General features: G+C 46.8%; 1 protein-coding gene across 9 annotated transcripts in view; it reads left to right on the top strand.

Moving 5' to 3' along the window:
* The window catches only part of LOC140897805 (C-type lectin domain family 2 member B), a 42651-nt gene that overhangs the window by 28025 nt on the left and 1881 nt on the right, over positions 1–12745 (top strand). For all 9 annotated transcript variants that reach the window (XM_073310890.2, XM_073310889.2, XM_073310891.2 and 6 more), the window contains 5 exons: positions 5568–5642; positions 6590–6649; positions 7420–7512; positions 9055–9239; positions 12093–12202. In XM_073310890.2, the coding sequence (XP_073166991.2) occupies positions 5568–5642; positions 6590–6649; positions 7420–7512; positions 9055–9239; positions 12093–12202 (523 nt within the window). The remainder of the gene's footprint in view (positions 1–5567; positions 5643–6589; positions 6650–7419; positions 7513–9054; positions 9240–12092; positions 12203–12745) is intronic.

Raw genomic sequence — 12745 nt, 5'->3', positions numbered from 1 at the left:
AGAGACTAACCAATTTATTTGAGCATGAGCTTTCGTGAGCTGTAGCTCACTTCATCGGATGCATACCGTGGAAACTGCAGCAGACTTTATATATACACAGAGAATATGAAACAATACCTCCTCCCACCCCACTGTCCTGCTGGTAATAGCTTATCTAAAGTGATCATCAGGTGGGCCATTTCCAGCACAAATCCAGGTTTTCTCACCCTCCACCCCCTCACACAAATTCACTCTCCTGCTGGTGATAGCCCATCCAAAGTGACAACTCTTTACACAATGTGCATGATAATCAAGTTGGGCTATTTCCTGCACAAATCCAGGTTTTCTCACATCCCCCCCACCCCCATACACACACAAACTCACTCTCCTGCTGGTAATAGCTCATCCAAACTGACCACTCTCCAAGTTTAAATCCAAGTTAAACCAGAACTTCTGGGGGGGGGGGGGTAGGAAAAAACAAGAGGAAATAGGCTACCTTGCATAATGACTTAGCCACTCCCAGTCTCTATTTAAGCCTAAATTAATAGTATCCAATTTGCAAAGGCTAATCAGGGAGTCAAGACGCCAGGGGGGTCCCCTCCTCCGTATGAGCTGGATTTGCCTTGGTCAGACAGAGTGGGGCCGAGCTAAGGAGAAAGCAGGAGCCCAAGCTGAGCTGGGGAGCAGAGCTGGGCCAGATCCAGGGGGACCAGAGAAGCAGCCCAGAGAGAGCAGACCCTGTCCTGGGAGCAGAGCTGCAGACCCAAAGCCAGAGGCACAGCCCAGAGAGAGCAGACTTGCCCTGGGAGCAGAGCTGCAGCACCCAGAGCCAGAGGGGCCAGAGAAGCAGCCCAGGGAGCTGGATGCAGATCAGCAGAGACCAAGTGGTGGGGCTGGGGCTGGAGCAGTCCGGAGCTGGGCGCGGTGAGCAGCTGGGGAGAGCGAGGGGGACCCTGGGCAGCGGGCCCAGCACAGGGAGACACCTCAGCCAAGAGGCTCTGCAGGCCAGGCTTGGATCGTAACCCCGACAGGGCGGGGGCGACACTGGGAAGAAGGGTCCTGCCACTTAGAGCCTGAGAGCCTGTGGCCACCACCAGAGCAAGTGTCCAACCCACACCATCCCTGCAGCACAGCCAGGGCCTGAGAAGGAGGCCTGGGACTTACAAGGAGCAAACTGTGAACTGCCCTGACGTTCCAGAGACCCTGTTTGTGATGTTCCCTGCCACAGAGTGGGGTGATGTGTTTCCTTGAACCTTTCCCATTTTTCCTTATTCTTTTTAAAATTAATTGTTGATTAAATAACTTGCATTTGCTTTAACTTGTCTGTACTGGTCAGTGGGTCAGAGAAGTGCCCAGTGCAGAGAGAGTACCTCGGAGTGGGGACACCCTAGCCCCTGTCCTAGGTGACCACAGCAGGGTTGGGGGTTGAGCCCCCCAGGAATCCTAGGCCCAGCCTTGTTGGGGTGACGAGGACTCTGCCAGAAAGGAGAGTGGAAGGGGAGTCCTCAAGGGCAGGGAGGGCACTGGGTAAAGGAAGTGGGAGCGAGGACTCAGATCCTTTCGTTTGCTCACTTCACCGGGGTCGTGCAGAAGCCAGGAAAGTTCCCCACAATAGTGAGACTATTCCCCCGCTTACACTTATTTCCCTTTTTATAGATGGGCACTGTATTTGCCCTTTTCCACTCTTCTGGAATGTCTCCTGTCTTCCATGACTTTTCAGAAATAATTGCTAATGGCTCAGAAAGCTCCTCAGTCAGCTCTTGGAGTATTCTAGGATGCATTTCATCAGGCCCTGGTGACTTGAAGACATGCTGCCCGCTTCTTGTTTACAATGTCACCTGAAAGTGAGAACAGGCATTCACATGGCACAGTTGTAGCTGCTGTCGCAAGATATTTACTTGTCAGATGAGCTAAAGATTCATATGTCCCTTCCTGCTTCGACCACCCTGATGACGGGTTCTGCTTGATAACGATCCAAAGCAGAGCAGACTGACACGTCCTCATCTGAGTCAGATGCCAGCCGCAGAAGGTTGATTTTCTTTTTTGATAGTTCAGGTTCTGTAGTTTCTGCTTCTGAGTGGTGCTCTTTTAAGACTTCTGAAAGAGAGCTTCTTAAACTTTGGGTCGAGTGCTGTAGCTTTCTTTAGAAATCTCACATTGGTATGGTTTTTGCATTTTGTCAAACCTGCAGTGAAAGTGTTCTTAACATGACCACATGCTGGGTCGTCATCCGAGATTGCTAGGGCTTGAAATATAGGGCAGAATGCAGGTAAAACAGAGCAGGAGACCTACAATTCTCCCCCAAGGAGTTGAGTCACAAATTTAATGAACACATTATTTTTTTAACGAGCGTCATCAGCATGGAAGCATGTCCTCTGGAATGGAGGCCGAAGCATGAAGGGGCATATGAATGTTTAGCATATCTGGCACGTAAATACCTTGCAAGGCCAGCTACAAAAGTGCCATGCAAATGCCTGTTATCAGTTTCATCACAAATAAGAAGCAGGCAGCAGAAAAGGACCTGGGGATTACAGCGGATGAGAAGCGGGATAGGAGTCAGTGGTGTGCCCTCGTTGCCAAGAAAGCTAACGGCATATTGGGCTGTATTAGTAGGAGCATAGCCAGCGGATCGAGGGAAGTGATTATTCCCCTCTATTGGGCACTGGTGAGGCCACATCTGGAGTATTGGATCAAGTTTGGGCCCCCCACTGCAGAAAGGATGTGGACAAATTGGAGAGTCCAGCAGAGGGCAATGAAAATGATTAGGGGGCTGGAACACATGACTTATGAGGAGAGGCCGAGGGAACTGGGATTGTTTAGTCTGCAGAAGAGAGGAGTGAGGGGGGATTTGATAGTAGCCTTCAAATACCTGAAGGGGGGGGTTCCAAAAGGGATGGAGCGAGGCTGTTCTCCGTGGTGGCAGATGACAGAACAAGGAGCAATGGTCTCAAGTTGCAGTGGGGGAGGTCTAGGTTGGATATTAGGAAACATTATTTCACTAGTTTCAGAGTAGCAGCCGTGTTAGTCTGTATTCGCAAAAAGAAAAGGAGGACTTGTGGCACCTTAGAGACTAACCAATTTATTTGAGCATGAGCTTTCGTGAGCTACAGCTCACTTCATCATAGAATCATAGAATATCGGGGTTGGAAGGGACTTCAGGAGGTCATCTAGTCCAACCCCCTGCTCAAAGTAGGACCAATCCCCAACTAAATCATCCCAGCCAGGGCTTTCAATGTTTGTTTATTGATTCTAGAGATTTAGGTTAGTATTTCTTGGATTTCAAGACATTTTAATTTAAAAAAAACCCACATATGTGCTAAAACAGTTCTTAGCAGATCTAATATTGTAACCTTATTTGTATTTTATCTGGAAAGTGTATTTATTTATCAGGAAACATGAGTCTTGAACAGTAGTCTACAGGACCCCTACAAGCTAGGCAATTCCAACCTGCCACCCAGTGACCTGCTGCCAGAACAGCAGCTGAATTCTGACAGAGGACTCCAGTCCTGGAATCTGATTGGTGGAACATTAGGGGATCCTGATTGGTCCCCAGCTTCTATTTAACCCAAGCACAGGAACAGGAAGTTGTCCATGCAGATTAGGACTGCAGACCCTGCAACCTGGTCCTCCTCCTCTCCTAGTAACCTCACCCTGCCTGACATCTGAGTCTGGGTTTTGCCCTCTGACCTGTCTTGGACTTTGACCTCCTGGTATCTGACCCAGTCTGATTCCTGCTCTCACCACTAGGTCAGACCACCCATGCCCAGTCATGACACTATTATTTGGCTATATTATCTGTTCAGGTTTCTTCTCCTAATAGTTCGCAGTCGTACGCTATATTATACATATAAAACTTTTACAACCTCAAATGCAAATAGAACAAGAAAAGCATAATCCATTTTTATATTAATATGGAACAGTTTCTTAAGGTGGCAAATACATAGCTAATTTTACATCTCAAACTGGAGCATATAAAGTCCATAGGGACTCCTATTGTACCTTTATTGATCATCATCTAGACACCCTTTTTGGGATTAGATCCTCCTTTCCTACCAGTTGTTCAAGTGCACCCAGACTTCCTCTTTTCCTTCTCATGTCAGAATTTACAATCTCCACAGGGAAGCACCATAGACTGCAATGCCTACTTTCAAGATCATGGAAATTACAATGTCTGTGGGTTTCCATGTTAAGTTCCTAAATACTGCATGGTAGCATAAAGAACCTATAATGTTCACAGGAAAATACCCTACAAAACCAAAACTTAAATAACTAAAGATTTATTAATTCCAAACAGTAAAGCTAGACCTACGTACAAGCGACGATAAATATGTAAAACGTATTTAGCCCAAGCCACTTTTGAATTATGAGCAGTTAAAGTTAGAACTATTTTAAAAATGTGAAAAACAAATAATATTTCAAAGACTCATAACTTACAAATGGCTTGTTCAACTATCCTCAAAGTTTCTCCAAAAATTCTCAACAGACCTATGACTTACTATACAAAATTTCAGGCTGAAAAAAGTTTTTCTTAATATTTTATGGTCTAATTCTCCACTGCATTACACCAGTTTTATGCCAGAGTAACTTAATTGAGTAGCTCCTGAGTAAAACTGGTATAATGCAGTGGAGATTCAATCTAGCCCCGATATAGGATAGTGGTTGTAAAAACTGAGGTTAAAATGGAAAATGTTTTACAACTTTAACAATGGTATCCTTACTGTAGCCCCATAGTATTTTAAACCACAGAAAGGTCAGACCACAATGGACAGGAAACGTATGTACAGGAAACAGCACAATATTTTTAGAAAACATTTTAATACTGACAATTTAATTATTACAGCACACACTAGGAGGTCTCGTCCAACCCTAATCTTCTATGATTACCTCCCATAAATGTAAACAAACTTGTTTGTCTTAGCGATTGGCTGAACAATAAGTAGGACTTGTAAGCTCTAAAGTTTGATGTTGTTTTATTTTTGAGTGCGGTTATGTAACAAAATATAATCTACATTTGTAAGTTACACTTTCACGATAAAGAGATTGCATTACAGTACTTGCATGAGGTGAATTGAAAAATGCCATTTCTTTTGTTTATCCTTTTTACAGTGCAGTTATTTGTAATCAAAAATAATAATATAAAGTGAGCACTGTACCCTTTGTATTCTGCCTTGTAATAGAAATCAATATATTTGCAAATGTAGAAAAACATCCAAAATATTTAATAAATTTCAATTGGTATTCTGTTGTTTAACAGCGGAATTAATTGCGATTAAGTTTTTTAATCGTGATTAAGTTGTTTTTTTTTAATTAATCGCGTGAGTTAACTGCAATTGATCGACAGCCCTTTTTCAGGACTTAAAATCTCTGAAGGAGGGGTGGGGACTGTTTGGGTATTTGAGGATATTAAGGCTGGGGGAAGCCACGTGGGTCTCACGTGGTGACGGATGCACTGAAAACACCTAGTTGGCACAGTGAGAGGTTGGACCGGGCATTGTCTGTTGCATTTGGCATGTTCTGACGGCTTTAAAGGAGAAGTGCATAATTAAAATAACCCACCCTGAGTGACCGTCTCTGTTCCTTCCTGGTAGGTGGAGACACAGCAGTCTCGGTGCTGATTGTCCAGAAAATGGCCGAAGAGAGCGCCGAAGTGACAAGCGATACCAGTAAATAAGAAATACTTTGGTCTTAATCAAAAGGGAGCCTGTGGTGCGACTGGCAGAGGGACAAAAATATGGTGGCTGGGTTACCTCCTCATTTTTATGGGGGATAAAGACAGGATACAAGGAGTTTTTGTTGCTCTTTGGTTCATGCTTGTTTTTTATGTTGGCAATTTGGGTCTTTTCCACCCTGAAGGACTCTGGCCAACAGGGGATCTGGTGTAGTGAAAGGCTTGAAATCTGGAATACTGTGTGCACCCCATCTCGGAAAGGATATTGTAGACTAGAGGGGTTCAGAGAGAGGTGACGAGAAGGATCAAGGGCCTGGGAAACCTCTCCTGTGACGAGAGCTTGAAAAGACTGAGGCCGTTACCTTGGAGAGGAGACGGGTACAAGGGACAGGATAATGGATGGGCTAGAGAAGGTAGATCTGTGTCAAGCACAAAGCACAAAGGAATGGAACGGAAAGGTGAGAACTTCAAAACGGATCAGAGGAAACAATTTTTCACGCACTGGGTAATTAGGCGGTGGAACTCACTGCGAGGTGACATCAACTGATGATGTTAAGGCCAAGAACTTAGCAAGAATTCCGAGAGGGTTTGCACATTTCTATGGAGAACAGGAAGAGCCCGAATTATTATAATGCTAACAAAAATGTTGGCAGAGATATTATCCTCTTGCCAGCCACTAGAGGGGGACATGGCACACAATTTGTCAAATGCATTACCATGCTCTCTGATCTGCTTGAAGCCCCTCAATCAGGCTAAGGCCGGGCTGTGTGGGGTGAGGATAGCAAGATCTGGGGACTGCCAGTCACTCTGGGATGTGCGAGGGGAGGGGAAGCAGTGATGGATGCATTCAAAAGGCCTGGACTTCATACACAGCACTGGGCCCTGCGTGGAGGGGACTGTATGATCTGACCTTAAATGACAGTTTCTTTTGCTTTCTGGTAGGTAGAGGAGCGAATGTCTCAATGCTGCACAGACCAGTGGCAGAAAGGAGAAGAGATGTAGGTAAAAAATTATATTATTTATTAGGTATAATATGGTAACACCTAGAGACAGCAGCTGAGCCCCATTGTGCGCTGCACAGACCCACAGGGGGAGAGAGTCCCTGCCCCAGCTGAGATCAGGGCACCATTGTGCCAGGCGCTGGGTAAATAACACTTCTCTATTCACTTGTTCCACACCGTTCATGGTTTTATAGACTTCTGTCCTATCTAGGGAGGTGGTGGAATCCTATCTATATATCTAGGGAGGTGGTGGAATCTCCTTCCTTAGTTATTTTTAAGGTCAGGCTTGACCAAGTCCTGGCTGGGATGATTTAGTTGGGGATTGGTCCTGCTTTGAGCAGGGGGTTGGACTAGATGACCTCCTGAGGTCCCTTCCAACCCTGATATTCTATGATTCTATGATCCTACACCCCCTTTTAGTCGTCTCTTTTCTAAGATGAACAGCCCTAATCTTTGTAGTCTCTCCTTGTACGGTTTCAGAGTAGCAGCCGTGTTAGTCTGTACCCACAAAAAGAACAGGAGGACTTGTGGCACCTTAGAGACGAACACATTTATTTGAGCATCACCTTTCGTGGTCTACAGCCCACTTCATCTCCTTGTATGGAAGCTGTTCCATGCCCTTGATCATCGTCAGCTAGATTTATCCACTCACGGAAGCACTTAGCAAAACAGGACCGTTTTCACACACCGGCAGCATGTGCTGTTGATATATGTTTGCTGCCTGCCTTCATCTGCTTTCGTGTCTTTTCATTTATTTTTTTTATTTTGCAGATTTCAGCCTAAAATGCATTAAAGATAAACGGATCCCAATTACCGTTACTGTCGTCATCACAGCTTTGATCATCACCATAATTGCGCTGGCGGGTGAGTGAAGGGTCATTCCTAACCCTGCCGATTCTCATTCCCTTGTCACGTATTCTTCATTCACCGCTTGTCCGAGCCCCAAGGTCACAGGGCCCACTTGCGTTTCCCACCCTGTTGTTGCCCTGGTCTGACACCTCTGTGGAAGCACATGCCCCTTTTCAGAGGGGAAATCTCTCTCCAGACCCTTTTCCCCCAAAGAGGAAGGGCCTAGATTCCCAGCACCCGCAACCCCACCCAGAGCCATCAGGAATTGCTCTGGGAAAATCAAGCTCTGGGACGCACTCAGCTCCACAGAACCCCCCCACGGACGATGAGAGTAGCCCCTCAGTTTTTGTGGCTGCTTCACTCGCCTGCGTGGAAAGCCTCAGCGAGCAAGTGTGACAGGCCGGCCTTTGGGCCCAGCCACAGAGAACATGAGTTGTTATACCCCCGCCTAGGGGCTCTCGGCTCCCACATTACGGGTCCCGCTCTTAGCTGTGAAGGGCCCCAGTTCTAGCCCTGGTGTGGCAGCCATCACATGTGTGCACTGAGGAGGGTACGTCAAGGGGGAGTCCATGAAATGCACCCACCCTTCCCATTTTTCACCTCTTGCCTGACAGAATGGGTCCAACCCTGACGGTGCCGGAAGTTAAGATGGCGGATGGGCCCATTTGGATGCCAGGGTACAGTGTGTCATGATGCCATCGTAGCTCCACCCTGTCCTCCCCAGCCAACCCATGCAAATGGTGGCCGTACATACAGGATGGGGGGCTCTGTCCGGGGAAGCAGGGACTTTGACAAAGGTTTGGGGGTGATGGGGGATAATCAGCTGAACACGAGCTCCCGGTGGGTCAGAAGAGCTAATGTAACCCTGGGATGTATAACCAGGGGAATCTCGAGTAGGAGAAGACAGGTTATTTTACCTCTGGATTTGGCCCTTGTGCGACCGCTGCTGGAATCCTGTGTCCAGTTCTGGTGCCCACAATTCAAGAAGGATGTTGATAAATTGGAGAAGGGTCAGAGTTGAGCCACAAGAAGGATTAAAACCTGCTTTATAGCGATAGACTCAAAGAGCTCCATCTATTTACAGGAGAAGGTTAAAGAGCGACTTGATCCCAGGCTATAACTACCTACTTGGGGAACAAATATTTAACAATGGGCTCTTCAGTCTAACACGATCCAATGGCTGGAAGTTGAAGCTGGACAAATTCAGACTGGGAATAAGGCATCAGCTGTTAACAGAGAGCGTTATTCACCATCGGAACGATTTACCAAGGGGCGCGGTGGATTCTCCATCACTGACAGTTTTTAAACCACAGTGGGACGTTGCTGTAAGAGCTCTGCTCGAGGGATTATTTTGGGGGCAGTTCTAAGACCTGTGTGATGCAGGAGGTCAGACAAGAAGATCACAATGGTCCCTTCTGGTCTCGGGATCTATGCAAAACGACAACCCAGGCCTGAGACGTGTGGGGCTTAGTGCTCTCTCTGGCCGGGATTCCCACGCGGAGACAGACACCAGGGAGAGGTCCATCTCTCACCACTGTGTTACTCACTTATTTTCAGCCAAGAAGACTCCTCCCTGCCCACGCTGCCCGCCCCACGTCACTGCTGCATGCCCGGACGGCTGGGTTGGATACCAAGGGAACTGTTACCACTTCTCAGAGACTGAAGGGAACTGGAGCACGAGCCAGAGCCACTGCTCTTCCCTCAACGCCTCCCTGGCTTCGATTGATTCCCTGACGGAGCTGGTAAGGAAGAGACACGCACCTTCATAACCACAGCTAGGGACACGCCAGAGCCTGGCGCCCCCTGAAGGCCTAAGGCAGCTTCTAGATTCGAGGAACTGAATCTCCTGCGGAGCTGGTTGTAAAATGCAAATTCAGGGACAGGATTTGACTTTTTTTTTAATAGAAAAAAGTTGACCCCCCCCCCAATTTTTCATTTCATTTTTAACTTCAAATGTCATTTCAGTTTGGGGGTTGTTTGTTTTGTTTTTTTAACTCCAAAATCTCATTTTTCAAAATTTTGGGTTCCCTTCTTTTTTTTTTTTTTGGCCTTTTTCCACATCACTTTATAAAGAGAAAAAGGGAGGAAAAGTAAAAAGCGTGGGAAGGAGGTGTGGAAACCTGCCTTTAAAAGAAGTAGAAATAAAAACCTATTTCCAAAAAAGGAAACCAGTGCAAATGTTACCCTGAAAAAGAAAGGAACGTTTTCATCTCAGCAGTATATGCCTATATACCTAGATCTACCTAGATCTATATCATTGAACCAGCAATAAAGACAAGTGCGAAGTACTTCACCTAGGAAGGAAAAACCAAATCCATGGAGACAAAATAGGGAATACCTGGCTAGGCGGTCGTACGGCTGAAAAGGATCTGGGGGTTACAGTGGACCACAAATTAAATCTGAATCGACAATGTGATGCAGCTGAGAACAAGGCTAATATCGTCCTGGGGTGCATGACCAGGAGTGTTGTATGTAAGACATGGGAGGCACTACTTGGCACTGGCATAGGTGCCAACTCCGTGGGTGCTCTGGGGCTGGAGCACCCATGGGGAAAAATTGGTGGGTGCTCAGCACCTACCGGCAGCTTCCCCCCACCCCACCCCAGCTCACCTCTGCTTCCGCTCCGCCTCCTCCCCTGAGCGCTCCGCTTCTCACCCCTCCTTCCCAGGCTTGCCGTGCCAAACAGCTGTTTCGCGCGGCAAGCCTGGGGGGGTGAGGGGAGGGGAAACAGGGTGCACTCAGGGGAGGAGGCGGGGATTTGAGGAAGGGGTTGGGGTGGGGCTGGGGGGGGCGCAAGCCCCCACCGGCGCTGGAGAAGCTTGGTGCCTATGGGCACTAGTGAGGTCTCAGCTGGAGTATTGTGTCCAGTTCTGGGTGCCGCACTTTAGAAGAGACATGGACAATTTGGAGAGAGTCCAGAGGAGAGCAACAAAAGTGATGAAAGGTTGACAGAGCCTGACCTTTGGGCAAAGGTTTAAAAGACTGGGCATGTTTAGTCGCGAGAAGAGAAGACTGAGCGGGGACCCGATAACAGTCTTCCAGTATGTTTAGGGCTTTTATAAAGAGGACACTGATCGGTTGTTCTCCATGTCCACTGAAGGCAGGACAGGAAGCAATGGGCTTAATTTGCAGCAAGGGAGATGTAGGTTCGATACTAGGAAAAACTTTCTAACTCTCAGGGTAATTAAGCTCTGGAACAGGCTGCTAAGGGGGTGTTATAGAATCCCCTTAATTGGAGCTTTTAAAGACCAGGTCTGACAAACACCCCTCAGGGATGGTCTAGGTTTATTTTGTCCTGCCTAAGCACAGGGGGCTGGACTTGATGATCTCTTGAGGTCCCTTCCAGCCCTGCATTTCTGTGATTCCCAAAAGTTGGGAAACTGTAAGAAAATGGGAGGAAATCCCCTAGTTTTGAAATGGGGGTGGGGGGCGGTATTTGGTTTGGTTTTTTTAAATAAATTTTCCTGTGGCAAAAATCATTTTGGATAAACTGCTTTGTCCTGTGTAGTTTGACTGGAAGCTCTTTGGGTGAGGTGTTAGGGGGCTTATTCCTTCACCCACTTACTTCCCTGGTCCTTCGCGCATGAACAGAGAGCAACAATACCCAAAGTCCAAAGGTGCAAACAATGCGATGTTTATTGGGGTGAACTTCCAGCAAGCATGATTCCAGTTTCCTTCCTTAGTGTCCCCCTTCCCAGCTCTGACACCACAGAGCCCCACCTGTGTCCCTGTTCCCATTTCCCCCCTTAGCCAAACATGATTCCAATTTCCCCATCTCCATTCCCTGTTCCCATTCCCGCCCCCCTTACTTCCTGATTGACTGCAGACTATATAGTAAAACTTGAGTTCTGCTTAGCTATACCTTAACCAATCATTTTCCTGAAATTTAACTAACCAATTCTAACATATTGTAACATGATTATTTAACCAATTATATCCCACCACCTTAATTAGTTTACACCCAGCAAAATTAATTATACAGCAGAAAGAAATAATCACAGAACCAGACAGAGATTATACAGACAAACAATGGAGAAATGGGGACTACAGTGATAAAACAATACAGAAGTGAGGATTTCACATCCCGGCTATTGATAAGTGAGTTCTTGCCAGACAGGATGCTATCAAACTAAGTTTCCTTTTACATCTTCTAGGCACTTCCCTTTCTCTGGAGGTGATAGGAACTATCAGGACAGGATTGTATTCCTAACAGCCCAATAGCACCTTCTTTCAATGTGACTAGTTTGGAATGTGAGGAGGTGACCGGTCGCTTCCCAGCTTATAGCTACCTCTGTTGCTTAGCCAAAGGCCTTAGCCTAAGAACAGGGCCTCAGACTGTCGCAGTGAGAGAAGGCCCTTACACCGGCAGACAGTGATTTTGATTCTTTCTTTTATATCTCTATAACTAGCTAAGTGATAAGAATACACCTAAATTCTTAGAGTATAGGCCTTTACAGACAGGCCTGGATATCTATATCCTAACACGAGGGACCAGCTTTCTTCGCGTGTACAGCACCTAGCACATGGGGGCCCTGATCCCTGTTAAGGTGGCTGTAATACAGATAAGGATATAATGTGTGTGTTCTTATCCACAGAATTTCATGCTGCGCTATAGGGGGATCCCTTACCGCTGGATTGGCCTCCAGAGGGAGCAAGGCCTGGGCCAGCCCTGGAAGTGGACCAACGGTACCATATTCAACAACCTGTGCGTCCTTTTTCCTTATTCGCTTTCTCGGTATTAGGGCGCAGACAAATGCAACAAAACCCTGGGCTGGGTGGAGAACAGGGATTGGAAGCGAGACCTCAGGATCTTAAAAGCCTGTGGAGGTTGCACCTGTAAGAGACTTGTAGACGCTGTTCCATAGCGTAGGCACCAGAGGCAGACAGAGAGCCCCACTCGGTTAATGCGGATGACACAAGTGGGACTGGTTGGAAAAATTCCCACTCAAAGTTTTCCCTTATGGAAAATCTGATTGTGTCGAAAGCAAAATTTCCTGCAGGGAAAGGTCACTTCGGATGAGATTTTTCCATTGCGGAAATTGACTCAAATGTTTATTTTCAGTCAACCCAGAATGAAACGTTTTCATTTTGGTTTGCCCGTGGGGCCACTGCAGCATATCATGGGAATCGTAGTTCTGGGTTCTTCTGGTTCCATTTGCCCCGGTCTTTGACCAGACAACGTCTCCCATGATGCACTGCAGTGTCTCACTCATGCGCGTTCTTATGTGGTATTTTGGTGGTAGGAAGA

The sequence above is a fragment of the Lepidochelys kempii genome, chromosome 14 (genome assembly GCF_965140285.1).
Source record: "Lepidochelys kempii isolate rLepKem1 chromosome 14, rLepKem1.hap1, whole genome shotgun sequence".
NCBI lineage: Eukaryota > Metazoa > Chordata > Testudines > Cheloniidae > Lepidochelys > Lepidochelys kempii.
The sequence above is the reverse complement of the archived record's forward strand: the minus strand, read 5'-3'. Positions and strand labels throughout refer to the sequence as shown.